The following is a 21,819-nucleotide window of genomic DNA, read 5'->3' as shown; positions in this document are numbered from 1 at the left end:
TAATTTCGGAGGAGCAAATATGCACGAGTGGAATCAAATAATTAGAAGTTTAAATTTGTGTCAAATTAAAAACACCTGCTTTAATGAATATAATCGTGGGACTTATTCCTTAAGATATAATCGTGGGACTTGAATGGACTCTGTTAGTGTCATCTTCTACTTTAATGAATATACGTAGTACTATCCTTAAGATATAATCGTGGGACTTGAATAAAGGACTCTGTTAGTGTCATCTTCTACTTTAATGAATATACGTAGTGTTGGTGTGGATACTTAATGAATTTCCAAAGAGGTCAGGGGCTGAATTGCAAAAGGGAGCACAAGTCAGAAAGTTAGCTTCCCAAACGGCTATTTCGGTTTTAGAAGAGCGGTTGAGCTACGTTTAAGTAGTTTGAACTTGAGATAGAGAGGCTCATAACTGATTCAACACATTGACTGAATTGTACACTATCTTAGTGAGGAATTAGAGAGGATCATCTGTGATTTCTTGATCCAAGTTCACGAGAGGGTGAGCATATGAATTCTTGAGTGTATCTTCATCTTTGAGTGTTGATTGTTGTGTGATTGTAATTCAGTAGTGTGGAATAAAATTGATTCGTGATTCTCCCATGGACGTAGGTTCGATTGAGCCGAACCACGTAACCCCTGTGTCTCAAATTCTTTCATTTTGCTTTCTGCCTAGATTGTGTTCGATACATTGCCAGTAAGATAGTTCTTTCTTCAACAACCAATCTTGCGGTGTTTTCTAACAAATTGGCGCCGTCTGTGGGAATCGAGGAGCGAGATGACGACCGCGAAGTTTGATATGGAGAAGTTCACGGGCAAGAATGATTTTGGGCTATGGAGGCTCAAGATGAAGGCCGTGATGATGCAACAAGGCTTGTGGGATGTGTTGAAGAGCAAGGCCGATGCAGATAAAGAAAAGGGTGAAATCAAGTCTCAAGATCTCCAGGATAAAGCCTATAGCACCCTAATCCTGAGCCTAAGTGATCGGGTGTTGAGAGAGGTTTCAAAGGAGGAGACCGCAGCTGGTGTTTGGGCCAAGCTTGAGTCATTATATATTTGGGCCAAGCTTGAGTCATTATATATGACTAAATCTCTCACCAATAGGCTCTTGCTCAAGCAGAAGCTGTTCACATTCAAGTTTTCAGAATCAGGAAATATTGGAGAGCAGCTTGAGGAATTTGCCAAGTGTGTGGATGATCTTGAGAATATTGAGGAGGCTATCAAGGATGAGGATAAGGCGCTGATGCTTCTTAATTCTCTGCCTAAGAGCTTCGAGCAATTCAAGGATGCAATACTGCTTGGGAGAGATTCTAAAGTCACTTATGAGGAGGTACATTCTGCACTCAAAATGAAAGAATTCCAGAGAGTAGCTGATAAGTCTATTGATCCAGCCAGTGAAAGTCTGAATGTAAGATTTGATTCAAAGAAACATGGAAAGAAGAAGTCCCAGAAGAAACAAAAATCTTGGAAAGAAAAGTCTGGAGATGAGAAGGAAACCAGATCTTGTCACCATTGTAAGAAGCCTGGACACATAAAGAAGAATTGCTATGCTTGGAAGAGGAAGCAAGCCGAGGGTGATAAAGTGCAGGATATTGCTGATGTTACTCAAGAGGTAGAGGTTGCTCAGGTTATGAATGTGACAGAGGATGAGGCTCCAGATGTTTGGGTGATGGACTCCGGTTGTAGTTTCCATATGACCTCCAAGAAAAGGTGGCTCATGGATTTACAAGATGCTACTGGTTCTGTTCTGCTTGGAAATAACCAAGTATGCCAAGTAAAAGGCATAGGAAGTGTAAGAATGCTCATGGAAGATGGCTCTCAAAAAATACTTTCAGAAGTCAGATATATTCCATCTATCAAGAGAAATCTAATCTCTCTTGGAATGCTTGAGAGAAAGGGATTCACATCCATTTTAGCTGGTGGTTTTATAAAGGTTACAAAGGGCACAGACATTCTTATGGTTGCTGAGAGAGTAAATAATTTGTATTATCTCAGAGCAAGGGCTATTGATGCAGATCAGGTTAATGCAGCAGCAAAATTGAAGTTGATTGATTGGCATCACAGGCTTGGTCATCTGGGGAATGCTGGATTGAAAGAACTTGCCAAGAAAGACCTAATAGCTTTTGATGGAGAATCAGATGAAGATGAACTCAGATCTTGTGAAGAATGTATACTGGGAAAGAGCAAGAAATTACCATATGCTGCTGGGAAACACACTTCATCAAAGCCATTGGAGTATGCACATGCTGATATCTGGGGGCCATCACCAATTCAGAGCATGGGTGGAGGCAGGTACTTTCTTTCGATTATAGATGATTTTTCTAGGAAGATTTGGCTTTATGTGATGAAAGAGAAATCTGAGGCTTTCACTAAATTTCAAGAATGGTGCATTGAAGTTGAAACTAAGAAGGGCAATGTTTTAAAGTGCCTTAGAACCGATAACGGGCTTGAATTTCTTTCAGCTAAGTTTGATGCTTTCTGCAAAAGTAAGGGGATAAAGAGGCACAGAACCGTTCCTCACAACCCCCAACAGAACGGAGTGGCTGAGAGAGCCAACAGGACAATTCTGGAAAGGCTCAGGTGTATGCTCATCTCATCTGGTATGCCTAAGCATTTCTGGGCTGAGGCTGCTTCTACAGCTGTGATGCTTATCAATAAATGTCCATCCACTTCAATTGACAATGATACACCAGATATGAAATGGTATGGGTCAGCTGGTGACTATGCAAAGTTAAGAAATTTTGGCTGCAGAGTGTATGCGCATGCTAAAAGAACCAAGCTAGATCCAAGGGCTCTCAAGTGTGTTATGTTGGGATATCAGAAGGGGGTGAAGGGCTAAAGGCTGTGGTGCACGGAAAAGGGAATGGGACAGGTGGTGATCAGTAGAGATGTGGTATTTAAAGAAGATGAAATGCCATACTTGCAACAGAAGTCAGATAGTACTTAGTTTGAGGTGGAGCTCACTGGGCATGAACAAACAGATGCTAATGGTGAAGTATCCGGTGAGGAGGCTCCAGAAATGATTCGAACAGGTGAAGCAAGTGAGAAGCAGAAGAGCCACATTATAGCAAAGGATAAGCCCAAAAGGAACATCAAGCTTCCATCAAGGTACAGTGACTATGACATGCTTTACTATGCTCTCACAGTAGCAGAAGAGATTGAATATCATGAGCCTTCAAGCTATAAAGAAGCAATGAGAAGTCATGAGAAAGATAGATGGCTTAGAGCAATGCAAGAAGAAATAGACTCACTCTACAAGAATCATACCTGGATTTTGGTTTTGAGACCAAAGCATCAGAAATGTATAGGCTGTAAATGGGTGTACAAGAAGAAGATAGAAGCATTCAAAAACAATGAGGTGAGGTATAAAGCAAGGCTGGTGGCTAAAGGGTTCACTCAGAGAGAAGGGATTGACTATAATGAAATTTTCTCCCCTGTGGTGAAACACAGCTCCATTAGGATTTTGCTGGCCATTGTTGCTCACAAAGATTGGGAGCTTCAGCAGATGGATGTGAAAACAGCTTTCTTAAATGGAGATTTGGAAGAGAAAATATACATGGAGCAGCCTGAGGGTTTTGTGAAGAAGGGAGAAGAAGACAATGTCTGCCTACTGAAAAGAAGTTTGTATGGATTGAGGCAAAGCTCCAGACAGTGGTACATCAGATTTGATGAATTCATACAAAGAATTGGCTTTGAAAAATCTCTCTATGACAGTTGTGTTTTCATTAAGAAGAGAAAGGGGACAGCTTCTGCTTATTTGTTACTCTATGTAGATGATATGCTAATTGCAGCAGCAACACTGTCAGAAATTCAAGATATCAAGAATGAGTTGGAATCAGAATTTGATATGAAGGATTTAGGGAATGCGAAGAGGATCCTTGGAATGGACATCATCAGGAATAGAAAGGAAAATAAGCTATGGCTCACCCAGAAGGAATACATCAACAAGCTACTAGAGAAATTCTAGATGAAGAGCAGCAAATCTGTGACAATACCTCTATCACAGCAGTTTAAGCTATCAGTTGATCAAAGTCCAAAGACAGAAGAACAAAGAGAGGAGATGCTCAAGATACCCTATGTTAGTATTGTTGGCAGTATAATGTACACAATGGTTTGCTCAAGGCCGGACATTAGTCATGCTATCAGTGTCATTAGCAGGTCTATGGGAGATCCGGGGATAGAACACTGGCATGGACTGAAGTGGATATTGAAGTATCTCAGGGGCACAACTGATTATAGCATTTTATTTGATGGTGGTCAGAAATCTGGTGATGAAGCTTTGTTAGGATATTGTGACTCGGATTTTGCAGTCAGTCAAGACACTAGAAAATCCCAGTCAGGATATGTTTTTTGTCTCTATGGATCAGCAGTAAGTTGGAAATCAAACTTGCAGTCAGTGGTAGCCCTTTCCACAACAGAAGCTGAATACATAGCTATGACAGAGGCGGTGAAGGAAAGCTTCTGGTTAAAAGGAATACTCTCAGATTTTGGAGTAAATCAAGATGTTGTAACAATCATGTGTGACAGTAATAGCGCAATATGTTTGTCCAAGCATCAGACCTTCCATGAAAGATCTAAACATGTGGATGTGAAGCTGCACTTTATCAGGGATGAAGTGAACAAAGGGAAGGTGAAAATTGAGAAGGTTTCTACGGAAGAAAATGCTGCAGACATGTTGACTAAGACTATTCCTAGTTCCAAACTCAAGCATTGTTTGGAGCTAGTGAAGATGGTCAGGTACTGAGGTTTGTAAGGTTGGAGAAAATGACCGAATGTTATTTCATTCAAGATCCAAGGTGGAGATTTGTTGGTGTGGATACTTAATGAATTTCCAAAGAGGTCAGGGGCTGAATTGCAAAAGGGAGCACAAGTCAGAAAGTTAGCTTCCCAAACGGCTATTTCGGTTTTAGAAGAGCGGTTGAGCTACGTTTAAGTAGTTTGAGCTTGAGATAGAGAGGCTCATAACTGATTCAACACATTGACTGAATTGTACACTATCTTAGTGAGGAATTAGAGAGGATCATCTGTGATTTCTTGATCCAAGTTCACGAGAGGGTGAGCATATGAATTCTTGAGTGTATCTTCATCTTTGAGTGTTGATTGTTGTGTGATTGTAATTCAGTAGTGTGGAATAAAATTGATTCGTGATTCTCCCGTGGACGTAGGTTCGATTGAGCCGAACCACGTAACCCCTGTGTCTCAAATTCTTTCATTTTGCTTTCTGCCTAGATTGTGTTCGATACATTGCCAGTAAGATAGTTCTTTCTTCAACAACCAATCTTGTGGTGTTTTCTAACACGTAGTACTATCATTGTTATAAAAGGTTGTATCGCCAACCCCAGGCGCCCCTCACCCCCAGCCCGACATTAGTGAGGGGAGTTAAATCATGGTACTCAGCAGCCCACTAGAGGGGAGAGTTCAATCTACTGTCCCACCGGAGACCCATCTCCACAGAGGCCTCACGCTTGTGCCCGAGAGGTGGTAGTCTCCTCACGGTGGTAGTGGGATTCGAACACCCGCTCATTGTTACAGATCTCCACCTCTGGAGCCAACTGAGCTAGCCCGTGCGGGCATACGTAGTACTATCATATAAATTCAATTAGTAGTCAACAAGTTAAAAGCTAAGTCTAGGTGGGATTTGGATTCGCATGTTTTGGGATTGAAAACTGTGTATTATCTATTATTACTCCCTCTGTCCACGATTAATAGTCTCATTTCTAAATGGCGCGGGTTTTAAGTAATGTTAAGAAAAGTGGGTGTAAGAAAGTTAGTGGAATAGGGGTCCCACTTGTATATATTAGTTCTAAATGATATGTGAGTGGAATGAGTTAGTGGAATGTGGGGTCTCTTTACCATTTATGGTAATTATGAACCTACACTCTTATTCGTGGACGGAGGGAGTAACTCGTATCTGTCTGTCTAACCTTTTTAGGTACTCCCTCCGTCCCAAGATATTAGACCCTATTCCACTTTGGGTGTCCCAATATATTTGAACCATTTCTATTTATAATGAAAATTTACTCTACTATCAACTCCACTTATATCACTAAACAACTACGGTATCTCTTAAATTCCTGTACCCAAAAGAAAGGAGTCTAATATCATGGGACGGAGGGAGTATATGTTTTTGATTCATTACAATTAGTTAACATGATGCTTTGCAACAAGCTTTATTTATGGAACAAACAATAAATTTACTTCAAATAAATATGTTAGTGCATTGTTCTTTCTTCTTCTTGCACCACTTTAGGCACTATTTACTCCCCTCATCCCACAAAAGATGTCATACTTTCCTTTTTAGTTTGTCCTACAAAAGATGTCATATTTCTCTTTTTGGAAAAAGTTTTTTCTCACATGAATATAAAAATTATATTTTCTCTCTTCATTTAACACACAAAACAAAACCTCCTAAAATCGCATGTCTTCCCACAGGTGTGACATCTTTTGTGGAGCGGAGGGAGTACTATATATAGCATCCTTTATCCAACATCTTGAATATCTAAGACAACGAAAATATAAAAACCTGGAAAATAGAGAATGATCATGACATACGTATTTGATATAGTTCAACTTTTGTGATTATAAGAAAAAAAAATCAAATCAATTGAGATCTAAGAGCATCTACGGTGGATGTCCTAGTGACCACCCTAATGGTTGTCACATCAATATTTTTTAGTTTGTCTCTTCTTGTGCAAAGTAAATTTGTGCAAAGTAAATGAGGATGGAGTATTTATATTAGTTTAAAGAATAAAAAAAAATAAACTGCAAAACGCATCGAGATCGGGCTCGTCCGCGATCGTCCATGCCCGCCCCTGCAATGGTTGGACGAGGGATCGGGCGACGTGTCGGGTGCCCGACCTAGACGACCGAACTTTCGGTCGTCTCACTCGTCCGCCCGCGTCCGCCTGCAATGAGTGGACGATCGCGAACGAGCCCGATATTGGTCAATCGGGCGGACGATCGCCTTACCATTGCGGATACTCTAACCTCAAATCCCAAATAATTACGCCCTCAACTTTTATTATAATACTATTAAACTATGCTGTCATAAAACTTGGCCTCCATGAGAATGTAAATCTAACAAGCTGCAGTGCTGCGCAGACATGAAACTAAAGTACGTCACTACGTTGACAAACTAAAATCGAAAACACAACACATGAGAAATATCCAAGAATTTGGGCTTTATTATGATAATTTCCATGAATATGGGCTCTATTTTGATAATATTTGTAAAATTGTATTTGAATTTTTTAATTTCGGACTTACCACACAAACAACAATTGGGGAAAGATACAGTAATAAACCCCTTCCAATACATAAATTAAAACAAAAACTAAAGCAAAAAAAGAAAGGAAAAGGAAAAAAAAAAAAAAAAACCACGCTGTTCGTAGTCGTCGACTCCTACTCTCCGAAACCAGGTCAATTCTCGCTTTATACTTCTATTCCACTCGAATTTGATTTTCAGTATCTACAATTTTTTGTCGTCGTAGAATCGCGAAGTGGGGTCTGTGATTTTGATCGAATTGCTCGTAAATTGGGTATCGGTAGCCTTGATTAACGCATTTGATTTCTGGGTATTGTTTTTTCGCACTTATGTCAATTGGGTTTGATCTAATTATGCAATTTATGATGTTTCCCGATTTCTTGTTTCCCCTTATTTTGTCATCGATTTCTCTGAAGTTGATAATCTGCTGTCTGCTGAGTTAATCGTTTGATTATGAAAGTTGAATGCAATTTGATGGTAGCAATAAAAATTGAATCTTTTATTTGGGGGTGAGGTGGGGTGGTTTTCAAATTGGAACTGAACTTCAATTTGTGTGTGCCTTTTCAGTATTTAGATTGTGAGCATTGATATATAGTGTTTTACATCTTATTATAGTGGGATCTTGTATGTTGAGCAGATTCAAACAGAGTTGAATGAAAATGGTGGCAAGCCATCATTTTACTCGAATCAACACACTAGAGCTGAAAGAGCTTATTTATGAAAAGATCGGCCAACAAAGAGGTGAGACCTACTTCGATCAGCTGAAGAGATTTCTGAGTTCAAATCTGAGCAAGGCTGAGTTTGATAAGAGCTGCATAGAGACAATTGGGAGAGAGAATCTCCCTATTCATAATCGCCTCATCCGATCCATCATCCAGAATGTTTCTCAGGCTAAAACCCCGCCTCAAAAAGTCGAGGCACTTGGTGTTAAAGTTTCCAATGGTTACTCGAGGAATCATCTTCATTCCGTTTATGGAGATGCATTTCCTTACTCTCCTCGCAAATGTAGGTCCCCGCTCAGTAGGGATCGCAAGTTTCGTGATCGCCCTAGCCCTCTTGGCCCGTTGGGCAAGAGTCCTAGTCTCACATGCGAAGAAACAGTTTCAAGGATACAAGAGCAGCAAGGTGCAGCAGAGTTGCAGACTATCTCTGGTAAGCCTCCGACAGGTGCTGCCTCAGTTGAAGATGGGGAAGAGGTTGAACAGTGTGCTGTGATCCCGGTTTCTCACAGATGGAGTTCTATCACTGCTCCATTTGGTGTTTCTGTCAACTTGGGCGGTGCCCGCAAAGTGTCTCATTCTGACCCATATTGTCAAACCAGTGGTGAATTGCCTGATACAAGATCCCTAGGACGTCGTTTGCAAAAGAAGTTGGCATTGGAGGGAGTTGGCATTACACTAGACGGTGCCAACCTGTTGAATAATGGTCTAGATGTGTATCTGAAGAACGTGATTTCACAATGTATAGGTGTTGCAAGATCACGACAGTCCAATGGTGTAAGGAAAATGCAGCCGAGTAATGCAAGAATGCTAGATTTTCGGGTAGCCATGGAGTCGAATCCATCTATACTCGGTGAAGATTGGCCCACGCATCTTGAGAAGGTATGCAACTATGCTTTACAATAAGCTCCGAGATCTGGGAGCAACTTGACCCAAATTTGACAATAACTCGAAGTGGAAAAATAGTTGGCGATTTGGGAGCAACTTGACACAATTTTGACGACTACTCGAAGATGAAACAAGTTGTGGATCTGTGATTGAAGTTAGTGGGTGTTGGTAGCTTTAGTTGTAGGAAGAGGAGAATGTGTATACAGGCGATCCAACACATGTGATAATAGTCTTTATCATCATTGTTTTTGTTAGTTCTTAAATGGTGATATTTTGTTGACTACAATAAACTTAGTTTATGTAAGAGAAGTCATAAATTATTTGTATCATGTTTTCAACCTTGTTTTTTCCAAATTGGAAATGTTAAAAGCTGTATTCATTTTGTTCCTATCATTTGTTGCGGATGTAAAAATGTCTACATCTCTCATCTTCACTTTTACAGTTAATTATATATCTGTAATCTAAGTATTTGGATATGGTTTTCACTTAACTATCTGAATAGGAAAAATAAAAAAATGAAAAAATAAATATCTGAATAGGCAAAATAATCATCTTATAAAAAGACATTTAGATATTAATTACTCGAAGATGCGATAATATTACCAATTTGATCGAATGTCATCCTTAGATGAATTTATTTTGAAAGTTATCTTCCAAAAACACAAAATTAAGTATAAACATAAAAATAGTGGGAAAAAAAAAATCTGAAAATAGTGTAAAAGTATCTAAAATGTTATTGAGTCTTTGTCTCGAGATTAACATTTAATGGTGATATTTTGTTTATTAGGTAAAATGTTCAAATTCAAACCGGTTGGAAAACTCTTGTGTAATTTACTCTTTAGAAATTTACACATATAATTGACTCTTTTTTTCTAATTAAAAAAAACATTATTTTTGTACATGTAAATTGAATTATACGTTTTGTAATGTAAATATTATCTTACTACATTAAAAAAAGTGTAGCCGTTTATGGTAACTCTGTATATGTTCAAATCGGTCTTAAAAAAAGATGATATGAATGACATATACTGATATACTAAATTGGTTGTGCAGCAAAATTGTGCGGCGACGACGAGGTGAGGAAGAATTGCTGAGTTAAGGAGGTAGCGATGGGGAAATGGAAGAGAGAGAAGAGGCTGAGGTCGATTAGGAGAGAGATGGTTGACAACAAGGACGCCCGCGCGAGGAATCGGAACTTGTCGCCAACTCTGTACCGGTATAAAACCGTTGTAGTTGGTAGTTGGTGACAACGAGCTCATATTCCTTGCCTATCTCAAGAGGCAAGAACTGGAGATAAGCCGTAGGATACTTGGGAAGGCTTGCAGAAGGGATCGAGATTAAGTAATCAATGGCTGGGATGTATTGTGACATGGAACTAGTAGCTACGGTGTCAACAAATTTGGTGTTGGGCCAAATCCTAGTGATTATCCCTTGATCGTCCACTCTCTGGAGAAACCTGATGGCCCGTAGTAGGCCTGATGCGAAGAGGGCCCCCCACCCGGAGAACCTGTTCCCGCTCATAAAGCCCACAGAGCATCTGACTGCGTCTGTACATACTCTGGAATATATCCTCGCAGCAGATGGTTTCGGACGGGCTTGTTGTAGTCATTGTTTTGAAATACCAGGTGATCGCAGAGCGGGCTTTATGAACATGAAACGGAGGGATTTGCCTTCGTCCAGATCCTTCACGTGCCTGTTCCGTTATAAAAATTCTTAGCAAAAAACGCAATCAATCAATATGCCACAGTAATAATTACTATATGTATATGTTTGTGTGATTATTTACTGTTTGAGTATAGCATGGGATCGGATATCCTGCTCTTGTTTATTGACTACTGGAATGAGTTTTCCCTCAGCACCTGAAGTTCCGCTACTGTTGAAGCAAAATAAAATATGAGAAGAAATTAATTAATTTATATAGGGGAAAATTAAAGCAAAATTGAGTAGCACCGGCCTGATGATGAAATCAGAGATAGGTTGAGCGCACAGGATTGAAGAGCGATCTCCATCGGATGAAAGCTGGATGTCTTCGTAGGTTACCACCGGAACGTTGGATTTGAATGCTGCACCCCGTCGGCATTTTCAGTCACTGAAGCGCTTTTACAACGTCCATAGTTGCTCACAATGCTTGAGTGAGAGGGAGAGAGCAGAGAGATGTGGTGAGGGAGGAGACCCGGGAATTTATACAGCAAAGAGCTTCAAATTTCTAAGAGGACAAAAATTATACTCACTCCGTCTCTGATTAAGAGTCACACTTTTTCATTTCGATTCATCCTCTATTAAGAGTCACACTTCCTACTTACTACCTCCGTCCACGAAATTTGTCCCATTTTTCCATTTTCGTCCGTCCCCCAAAATTTATCTCATTTCACTTTTACCATTTTTGGTAGTAGACCTCATATTCCACTAACTCATTCCTACTCACATTTTATTATAAAACTAATATATAAAAATAGGACCCACAATCCACTAACTTTTTCAAGTCACTTTCCATTACATTTCTTAAAACTCGTGTCCGGTCAAACCGGGACGAATTTTCGTAGACGGAGGTAGTACTATATTTGTTACACACAAAAAGTCAAAAAGGTCTCACATTCCACTACCTAACTCCATTTATTTTACACATTCAAACACTTTCTTCAAATCCGTGTCCGATCAAAGTGTGACTCTTAATCGGGGACGGAGGGAGTAAAGTATTAAGATCTACTACCTCCATCCCTGAAAGTTTGACACTATTTATCATTTTGGTCCGTCTCTGAAAGTTTGACACACTTCACTTTTTACCATTTTTGGTAGTAAACTTCATATTCCACTAACTCATTTCTACTCATATTTTATTATAAAACTAATACTTTAAAAGTAGGACATGCATCCCACCAACTTTTTCAACTCACTTTCTATTACATTTCTTAAAACCTGTTTCGGATCAATGTGTGCCAATATTTGGGGATGGAGGTAGTAACATGTGAAGCTAGGATGGCATTTTTCTACTACTATCTTTTCCTTAATTTGTTTTCCTCACATTCCTTGGCTTGGATTCTACTTTATTAGTTAGCATATTTCCATTTTTATCAATTTGTTTTTGTTTTCGTAGTTTCTTCACATGTCTTGCGTTGTATTCTACTTTATATTTTCTGAAAAACAAAACAAATTCTACTTTATTTTCTTTTTTCCCCATTTTCTTTATTATTTTATTTTTTTTATACGTACTATTTATATTATCCCAATATTACATACACAAACTAACTTTCTTTCTTTCATAATTCTTCTTTTGTGTTTTTATTTTTACAAACTTGCTTTCATCAGAATATAAGAATTGCAAACTTGTGTAGTTTTTAACATATTCTCACTTCTTATAGAGAATTCAATTTTTTTTTTCTACATTTATCTATTAGTATTATTTTAACTATAGTATTTATGAGTCTTACGAATTTATTTATAATTTATTTTCTATTTTAATTAACTTATTATGAAATCCAATTAAATTATTTTTTCAATTTAAATTGAACACGAGATTCATTAAAAGAAAATATTTAAATGCAAATTAATTTATAATTAAAATTTTGAATTAATATTGAATTAAATTTACGTTAAATTGCAATTATAATAATAATTCAAATTGAATCCAAGTGATAACAAAAATATAAACATGTCGTTAAAAAAGAACCCAAAAAAGGAAAAAAGAAATATAATAAAATGAAAAGACAAATGAAACTGAAAATATAAAACATGGAATTCGCTTTTGAATTTTGAATTTATTATTTAAAAAAAATGAATTTTAATGTACAAAAATGAAACTCACTCGCAGGGGGTGCAAGCGGGCTTCACGGACCGACCACCATCAGCCACGTGGAAACGCGTGGCAAGATAACCCACTGACCCTCCCTCCTTCGCACGATGCCCGCTGAGAGGGGACGCTTGCAACGTGTCCCTCCACCATCTCATTCCAGCGAGACGGGTCACATATCATGAGTTGCGGATGCTCTTGCATATATGTATACTGAATATAAAATAGAAAACTGATTTTTTTTATAGCTATTTATATTACAATATTTATTAATGAAATGTCGAACTAAGTGTCAAACAAGACAGAATAATAGACAATAGTTGCACCCAAGTCCAATACACTAGGTTCCAGGTCGGCCCCTACTCGGGTTCTAGACTAATCGGATTGTAGTTTTATCTGATTAGAAATTTTCAATACTATATCTCTAAATTTAACGGGTTTTCCGGATCCGCATGCTTGGAGAATCGTACTTGTTCTTATTTTCTTTCCTTCATTTTACCTGATCATTTGTTATGTAATTTCTAATCTATTTTTATGTTTTAATTTTTGGTAACATTACAAGTTAGAGTGGATCATATAATTCTTATAAGGCCAAAGTTCATTTTGGTTTTAAACACATGACCTTTTATGAATTCAGTCCAAAAATTAACTTTTTATTTTTGAATCCCGACCCAAAAAAAACAATCCGGAAGGGTCCTTTTTGAACGGCATCGTCACAAAACTAACGGTCAACCCTAATTAATTAAATTTTGACCTCATTAGAATACTAATTAATGCATAATAAACTAAAGAGTAAAGTCCATTTTAGTCCTAAGCATATGGCCATTTTAGGAATTTGGAGTAGAAATTTAAAAAAAAAAAAAAAAAAACAAGAAATTAGGGTTCAGTCGCCACCTTCTTCTTCGTCCAGCTATCTCTGCCACCATGGGGTCGCTCAATGGGTTTCCGAAGCTGCGATGCTATACAATGGAGCAGTAGAACACTACAATGGACAGTAAACGGTGGTTGTCGGTTGAGATGGAGGTATAGAGAGCTCAATTTCAGAGAGACGTTAGGATGCTGCCGTTAATACATAGCAGTATATATATAATATAATTACAAAACCTAGATTTTAATTATTTTAAATGTCCAACCCGATGGGCTAACATGCAACTCGACTAGTCTAGTCCGAGTAACCTGCCAATCCGGATGGGTTGGCCCGAATAACTAGATTCTATAATTGCATTGTCATTTTACAGTCCTAACCTTATGATTTTATCAGATTATTTAGATCGACCCACAGTTTCGGATTGGATTGACATCCCTAGATTCTGCAAGTGCATGTTGATTATGTACACGTCATTTAACTCTCCTTTATCACCGGGTTTTGCAATCATCATGAGGATAATTAATTATTAATTGAAGTAGTTAAACTTTAATTGACATTCATTAATTGGCGGAACGAGATCCTCTGCTGTAGAGGGTTGCACATAGGGGGTGTATCCCTCACACTCCAATATTTTATTCATCAAATAAAATTTTTAAAAAATTAAAAAATAATGGAGTGTGAGGGACAACACCCCCGCAGTGCACCCCTCTACAGCAGGGGATCCCAGCCCTTATTTGGCACGTATAAATAGGGTGCGCTGACAGGAGCCCCACTACGCAACAACATATATATGCAAAAAAAAGAGTGAAGAGATAGCATTGATTATCATTTCCGAAATATCTATTTTTAGAAAGTAAAACAAAATACTAGTACTCCGTATTGGCTATTTTGATGTTTCCATTCAAGAAGAACATACAGTATAACATTTTTTATGAGGTAATTATGTTCGTATTTTTGTGTTATTAAATGATAAGTTTTTATAGTGTTTGCAACGACAGTTATAACCAAATGCCTACCTAAAACATACTATCTCCGTCCCCCAAATTTTGACACACTTTGATCCGGCACGGAGTTTAAGAAATGTAAAGGAAAGTGAGTTGAAAAGGTTGGTGGGATATGAGTCTTACTTTTAAAGTATTAGTTTTATAATAAAATGTGAGTAGGAATGAGTTAGTGGAATATAAAGTCCACTACTAAAAATGGTAAAAAGTGAAGTGTGTCAAATTTTTAGGGACGAACCGAAATAGTAAATTTGGGAGACGGAGGTAGTATCCATTAGAAATCAAATTCCTGACTACTAATTATATCACCGAATAAATATCTGGATCTGGTCTTTCTTTTTGTCTGCCAATTGATGATCGTGGCTGTGTTCTAGAATCTAGATGACCATAAAAGGATTAAACAATGTTCAAGTACAAGTAAACAAACACAACGGCTTAAAATTAAAGTGAAGCAGCACACATGAAGTAAATGGAACTCGTGGCTCTTATTCTCAATCATTTGGAACAAGTCATCAGAAACGGCGCTCGGCGCTCCAGCGCGGCGGCGCGGGGCTGAAATGGATGGAAACAACCCTGGAGTCGAGAAGCTCAAGGATGGGAGCAGAGGTAACGCATCTAGGCACTTTATACTGATTAATGGAAGCCCCCTTGGATAAAGCATAGTCCATCAACTCCTCAAATGTGCCACTCCTCACCAACCGAATCTCCAACGGCCCAATCGACCCATCCGCCGCCCTCCCCTGCCGGTACACCGAGTTGAACTCCTCCTCCATCGCCAGGCAGCACCGCTCCATCACCCCTTCCCCCGGCAATGACTCTCCCATCAGCTCCCAGTATATCACATAGTGCCCTGGCACCGCCTTCGTCTCCGCGCAGCTCGTGTATTCCACCACGCTCGTGCTCAGAAGCTTGGAGGCCTTCTCCACCGCCGCCTGAAGCTCCGACTCGTCGGTCTTGTCGGACTCGATGCTCAGCAGCACGTTCTTCCTCCGCACGAACCTGAACTGCGGCGCCGAGTTGTAAAAACCCGTCACCCGGAGGATGTCGCCCACCCGGTAGCGGCACAGCCCCGAGTAGGTCGTCACCAGTAGTTCGTATTCCTTCCCAACCTCAACGGCGGCCAGATCCACTAGCTCGCCCTTGCTACCGTCTGAGGTGGTGTGGGGCAAAAACTCGAAATAGGCCATGTTTGGCATGATGGTGTAGGAGACCTCCCAAGGATCGCACATTGGCTTCAGATTGAGGCCGAAGTAGCACTCGGACGAGGCGTACATGGTGCATGCCTTGGGCAGTCCGCCGCTGTAGTAATCCAGCGTGGGGATGTACTGGGCCATCGCGCCGGTGACGATCACATCGAGGTATTTGGTGTTGGGCCAAATCCTTTTGATGATTCCCTCCCAGCTGTCTTTTTCACACTCACGTGTGATGAAATCGGCGAGTTCCGGGTCGGGGCGCACGATACGGGCCATGCAGTCACGGAGGGAGGTGTGGGTGAATATAGGGTTGAGAGAGCCGGTTCGGATGTCGTGGGCCAGCTGCTTCCAGTTGAGCTGGAGGAAGCGGATGGAGCGGGTGAGGCCGGAGGCGAAGACGGCCCCGACCCGGAAGACTGTTTGGCGTTGGTAGAGGCCGCAGAGCATTTGGGCGTACATGCTTTGGGAGGAATCCTCGCAGAGGATGGCTTCATTAGGGCTGGTGTAGACGGTAAAAGGGTCGTAGGGTCGGTTCTTGAAGATGTCGCTTTTGTAGTAGCTTGTGAGTACGGGTCGGGCTAGTAGGCCGCCCGGTGTCTTTGTCTCGGATTTTATGAAGTAGAAGTAGAGCCCTTTGCCTTTGTCCAGCCCTTTCACGTATCTGCTCCATACAAATCATTTTCAGCAAAACAATAAATTAAAGAGAGAGAATTTAATAATAAGAAAAAAGACTTACTGGTCCATAACAGGCATCAGAACACTGTATAGAATCCGGCGGCGATCCCATTCTTCACTGATAGTTGGCATCAGCTTTCTTTCACCAGCGGAAGTTCCAGAACTGTTGCAATTAAACGAAATAAAAATGATTCATTGAATAACTCAAATGAAAATGATTTAATGTTGAGAATGTTATAGTACGTACTAACCTGGTAAGGAATTCAGAGATGGGACGAGCTGATAAAATCGGAGAGCGGTCGCCATTAGCGATTCGCTGAATCAGCGGCTGGATGTCTTGGTAGGTAACCATGGGGATTTTGGATTTGAAGGTCTGCCGATCGGTGGCGCCGGCGAGATGGAAAGCCTTGAGATATTCAGTTTCTGAATTTTGGGAGAGGATTTGGGCGAGTACGTGTTCTTGCACGCCGTCTACATTTCGCGTCATGTCTTCAATAAACTGAAGAGCCTTGGCGTTTGGGTCATTTGCCATTGTATGCTGCTACCAAGTTTGTAGAAAGAGGATTGTGATAGAGAGGTAGTGAGATTGTGAGAAGGGGGGCTATCTCTATTTATACAGTGCAAGTTGGGAGGTGGGACCGACGTGACGTCAGTGTTGTGGGTGAAGGGGACAATCCGACCAAGTCTTGCAGGGTGCACTGGAGACAGAACGGGCCAGCAGTGCACCAGAAAAAGGAAACAGGTCGGACCCACCTCATGCCAGATTTTGTGCCATTTTTAAATGGGTAAGAGCATCCGCAATGGTGTTTAGGCCAACAATAGGCCAGCCATTCTCTCCCCTGCCACGTCAGCAACACTAAAAAATCCACCTGTTACATCAGATTTAGGCCAGCCATAGGCCAGCCGCAATAAAAATAATTCAAAATATACTACATTTACGGAATTAAAATTACGATTAAAATACGGAATTAAATTTACGACACATATACGGGAAAATTAATCCATTCCATTAAAAAAAAGTACAAAGATTTTTTTAAAAAAAGTACATGATTTTTTTTTAAAAAAAAGGGCTTCAACACACGAGCCCCGCCACTCTCTACTCCTCATCGCCGTCGCCGTCGTCCTCGTCGTCGCCGTCGCCGCCGCCGCCCGTGGTATCTGAGCCCACGTCGGAACCCGTTAGCCGTGCCCTCGCGATTTCCAAATCAACCCGCATGCTCTCGAGCATCTCGTGAAGAAACATCTTCTCCGTGGGGTCAGTGGCGGTCTTCCACTCTTGGAAGACCTTGTACATCTGATCCCGCGTATGGTTACGCGAATGGAGAGTGTACTCGAGTGGGGCGGGTGGGAGGGCGGAGGACTGGACCTCGCGGGGCGATAGGGGGGATCCGCCCCTCGCAGCCCGCTGCGCCCGCTTCTGTCCAACCGGGCGGGGGCGACCAGTAAATGAAGGAGGGGATGGAAACTCCTCAGCATCCGGGGGGAGGTCGTGGGATCCGCCGCTGCTGCCGCTATAGTTCAGTCGCTGTTTCTTCGGCCACCCAGCGTCGTACCCCGCCCGGAACTTCTCGGAGTCCTTCAGCAACAAGAAGCACTCCCAGTAGGTGAACTCCTTATACTTCCCCGCCAAGGGGAACTGACTCACGGCGATCCTCCGGGCGTCGTCCTCATTATGTCCACTACTGAGCTGACGGAGGGCGTTGGCGTACAAATTCGAAAAACGGCCCACCGCGGGCCTGGTGCGCTCCCACCCCTTCCGGACCTCCTCCGGGCTGAATTCCTTCCCGTGCGGGCAGTGCCTCCTATAGGCAGCTCTGATCTTCGCCCACATGTTGACGATCCGCTGGTTGTTCGCAACCAGCGGATCGTCGCACACCTCCAACCACCCCCTGGCCACCCCGGCGTACTCATCCTCCGTCCACTTCCTTCGGCCAGGGGTGTCGTCAACAGCGGGCTGCGATGACTCGCCGACCGCCTTGGCCTTCCCCTTCCCCCTCGTCTTCTTCTTCGGCGCGGCCCGCCTCGCTGGAACGGGAGTATCATCTTCCCCGAGATCGATCCCCATATCATGCAATGACAGAAGGTCATCGCCAGTGAACTGCGTCTCCACTGGGGTCGACGTGTGAGACGAAGCCGTCAAAAAATCAAGCGAGGGCCGATATACCGTGTCCCCTCCCGGTGACCCCTGCACCCCCCCCCCCCTGCATCCCGGGATGCATACCGTGCTGCATCCCCCCCCTCCGCCCCCCCGCATCCCGCCCTGCCACATCATCCCCATCATCTGCTGCTGCATCTGGGGCATATCCCCCCCCCACCCGGGCGCTGACTGCCCGCCGCCCGGCATCCCCTACGGCATACCCCCCGGCATACCCCCCCCGGCGCACCGGCCATCATCCCCATCATCTGATTCCAAGGTATGTTAAACCCCGGGCCCATCTGCCCCCATCCAGATCCCACAGGTACCGTGGGAGTCTGAGATCCACTCGTCGCTGGACTGGACTCGTTGTTGTGATCCATCGCTCGATGATGCTCTTGTACAGAAAGCTAGAGAGAGAAAACTCGTTAAAACAAGTGGTGCAAATGAAAATGAAACGAAAATCGCGTTTATATAGGTTTTAAAAAAAAAAAACAAAACAAAACAAAAATAGGCGCTGGCCGATCGGGCCGCCACCATGGCGGCTAGCCGATCGGCTAGCGCATCGGCCAGCGCCCACCAATCGGCCAGCCCACGCCGATCGGCTCGCCGGTATACCGCTCGCCGCCTCCAATGGTTCGGCTAGCCGATCGGCCAGCGCGAAGAATCGGCTAGCCGGGCGCTAGCCGACCATTGCGGATGCTCAAAGAGCATCCACTATAGGTGGACACTTTTTGGTGGACAACTTTTTTTTTTGTCCATGACCACTTTTTATTTGTCCACAGCCACAAAAAAAAGTGTCCGCAGTAATAGTGGACACTTTTTGGTGGACAAATTTCACTTTATTTTATTTGTTGTATATTTTAATTCAATTACAATTAAAATTATTGGACTAAAAATAATTAGAGAAAAACGGCTAGTGCCATAAAATTAAAATTGAAAACTAAATTTTCGTCGGATTAAAGTGAGGGGAAAATTACAACGAAAATTTGATCTACGGAAAATCACACATGTTCTTCATGCTACGCCGCCTCCCCTACGTGCCCAGACCTCTTCAATCAAATCGACCTGGAGTTGGTCATGTGCTGTGCTCCTGCGTATATCAGCGAAACGTTGGATCAGATATTCATTACTACGTGGTACACCCATCTGTATCGGCGCGGAGGCAACGCCGTGACTTGCACTTGCGCCATCTTCCGGCGCCCAACGTTCTGCAGCAAATCCTTCATCTTCTATTATCATATTGTGCAATATGATACATGCTACCATAATATTCGCGACATCATCTTCGTGCCAAACTCGTGCCGGGCAGCGTAGAATGGCCCATCGCGCTTGGAGCACACCAAAAGCTAGCTCAACATCTTTCCTAGCGGCCTCTTGTTTTCGCGCAAAATATTGTCTCTTCGCTCCAGCCGGTTGGCGAAGTGTCTTGACGAATACGGGCCAACGAGGGTATATTCCATCTGCCAAATAGTATCCCCTGCGATACTGCGTGCCATTTGCTACAAAACTGATCTCTGGACCCTCTCCCCGGCACTCATCATTGAAGATAGGCGACGACTGCAGAACGTTGATGTCGTTGTTTGAACCTGCAACACCGAAATACGCATGCCAGATCCGCAAACGGTAGTCAGCAACGGCTTCGAGGATCGTCGACGGATGTTTCTTCTTTAAAACGGTAGTGAACTGGCCTTTCCACGCCACCAGGCAGTTTTTTCACTCCCATTGCATGCAATCAATGCTGCCCATCATCCCTGGGAAATTGTGCACCGCACCGTGCATATCTAGCAGTCTCTGGCACTCATCAGGGGTTGGCTTTCGTAGGAACTCCGGACCAAAGACTTCCCGAATACCCTTACAAAACTGCCGGAGCACATTTAGACTAGTCGTCTCACCCATCTGTAGGTATTCGTCGAACATATCAGCCGGTCCGGCATAGGCAAGCTGCCTAATTGCAGAGGTGCATTTCTGCAAAGTAGACAGCCCGATCCGGCCAGTGCAATCACTCCGAAGCGTGAAGCACTCGAACCGGTCCGCCAATGTCGTCGCTGTTAGAGTTTGTATACTAGAAATCACGTTTCGAGTGATTGAATACTGTAAAACTCTTATTTTATTTTCCAATGAATAAAACAGATTATTTTTGTCATAATGTTGTTATGTTTTACATTTAATGGATGTTAATGCATGTTTAAATGTATAAGTTAACTTAACAAAGTCTAAGTCTTTGTTTTAGTAGACCGGTTGTGGGCGTCGTCCACTTTAAGGTAATACGGTCAGTTCTAAACAAAGAAAAATATGAATTTCACAACCTAGATGGAATTAGACTACCCATCGAGAAAGGTTGCAATGTCAGTCCGTATATTTCTAAGCCTTACTGAAATAAGATGACATTGGTGTGGTATAGCACTGAACGGATCTAACAGCAAGACTTGCCTTGGGCTATCTACTGAAAGGCGAGGTCTTGATAAATATTTATTTCTTAATCAATGTAGGTTAGCATTGAGCATACGGTATTGATTATGCACTGCTTTGACTTATCAAATGGTGCGGGTTTTTCGTAACCCAATTATCCTGATATATTGGGCAGTGGTGATCGATATCTAGCGGTGCTAGGATTGCTATTATATTGAATCGTGCACGAGGTGAGTCTCGTTTGATAATGTCCTCAAGAGGAGCGCGAAACAAGGTTTTATTATTCGGAACCTAGCTAGTTGGAGTTTGATTACTCTATGAATAATAAATAAGTGTTTCATGCTGAGTCCACTCTTGGAATTAATAAGAAGTTAATTAATTAAGTCAATAGCAGACATTAATTAATTAATGGACATTTTAATCTTAAGCGCGGGAAATGAAAGATAAACGGAAACCCGGATTACTTGTAATTTCGGATTTGGATGGGGAGAGTTCAATATTACTTCTGTAGTGGCTGCTCGTAATATTCCAATTATAACTTATATTAAATTGTGGGTTCAATTTAATTAGTAAAAAGTAAATTGGATGAGCCCATATCCAAAGCCTTCCATAGATCCCTGTCTGGGCCCAAAAGGAACTTAATATAAATAGGAGAATAAAGGAGACAGAAATAACACAATTTTATTTGCTAAAATTTTCGAAAATTTCAGCTCTCACAAGCTGTAGGAATTTTCGAATTCCTCTCCTGTTTCAAAAGGATTTCTTCTGTCTTCTTTATTTAAGTCCTAGTATTCTAGTAAGATCAGCCCACACTGATATTAGAGTACAGTTCGGGAACCAGAGAGAAGATTTGTGGTCTAGTACTCAAAGCA

At 41.8% G+C, this 21,819-nt stretch overlaps 2 protein-coding genes across 5 annotated transcripts; one reads left to right on the top strand and one right to left on the bottom strand.

Annotated features, from left to right (window-relative positions):
- The first annotated feature begins 7,325 nt into the window (after window positions 1-7,325).
- On the top strand, window positions 7,326-9,267 carry LOC125219101 (uncharacterized). 4 transcript variants are annotated; one of them, XM_048120971.2, is made up of 2 exons: window positions 7,326-7,424; window positions 7,908-9,267. In XM_048120971.2, the coding sequence occupies exon 2, from the start codon at window positions 7,924-7,926 to the stop codon at window positions 8,893-8,895; it is 972 nt and encodes a 323-aa protein (XP_047976928.2). In that variant the 5' UTR covers window positions 7,326-7,424; window positions 7,908-7,923; the 3' UTR covers window positions 8,896-9,267. The 4 variants fall into 4 exon arrangements, with proteins under 4 accessions (XP_047976928.2, XP_047976929.2, XP_047976931.2 ...); XM_048120972.2 differs by having other exon boundaries at window positions 7,332-7,424; window positions 7,886-9,267; XM_048120974.2 differs by lacking the exon at window positions 7,326-7,424 and adding an exon at window positions 7,431-7,580.
- Window positions 9,268-14,798: 5,531 nt separating this feature from the next.
- Window positions 14,799-16,967, bottom strand: LOC125218883 (putative indole-3-acetic acid-amido synthetase GH3.1). The gene is made up of 3 exons (XM_048120675.2): window positions 16,653-16,967; window positions 16,463-16,564; window positions 14,799-16,387 (listed from the first exon to the last, which is right to left on the bottom strand). The coding sequence occupies exons 1-3, from the start codon at window positions 16,931-16,933 to the stop codon at window positions 15,046-15,048; spliced, it is 1,725 nt and encodes a 574-aa protein (XP_047976632.2). The 5' UTR covers window positions 16,934-16,967; the 3' UTR covers window positions 14,799-15,045.
- Window positions 16,968-21,819: the final 4,852 nt, after the last annotated feature.

The sequence above is a fragment of the Salvia hispanica genome, chromosome 1 (genome assembly GCF_029641045.1).
Source record: "Salvia hispanica isolate PSC_SH4W2 chromosome 1, Shi_PSC_v1, whole genome shotgun sequence".
NCBI lineage: Eukaryota > Viridiplantae > Streptophyta > Magnoliopsida > Lamiales > Lamiaceae > Salvia > Salvia hispanica.
The sequence above is the reverse complement of the archived record's forward strand: the minus strand, read 5'-3'. Positions and strand labels throughout refer to the sequence as shown.

Excerpts from the sequence above, each read along its gene's own strand:
- LOC125219101 (XM_048120971.2), top strand. The coding sequence starts at position 7,924 with ATGAAAATGGTGGCAAGCCATCATTTTACTCGAATCAACACACTAGAG.
- LOC125218883 (XM_048120675.2), bottom strand. The coding sequence starts at position 16,933 with ATGGCAAATGACCCAAACGCCAAGGCTCTTCAGTTTATTGAAGACATG. Across the intron at positions 16,565-16,652 it reads ATCTCTGAATTCCTTACCAG|TTCTGGAACTTCCGCTGGTG; the intron begins GTTAGTACGTAC and ends TAATTGCAACAG. Across the intron at positions 16,388-16,462 it reads CTGATGCCTGTTATGGACCA|ATACGTGAAAGGGCTGGACA; the intron begins GTAAGTCTTTTT and ends TGTATGGAGCAG.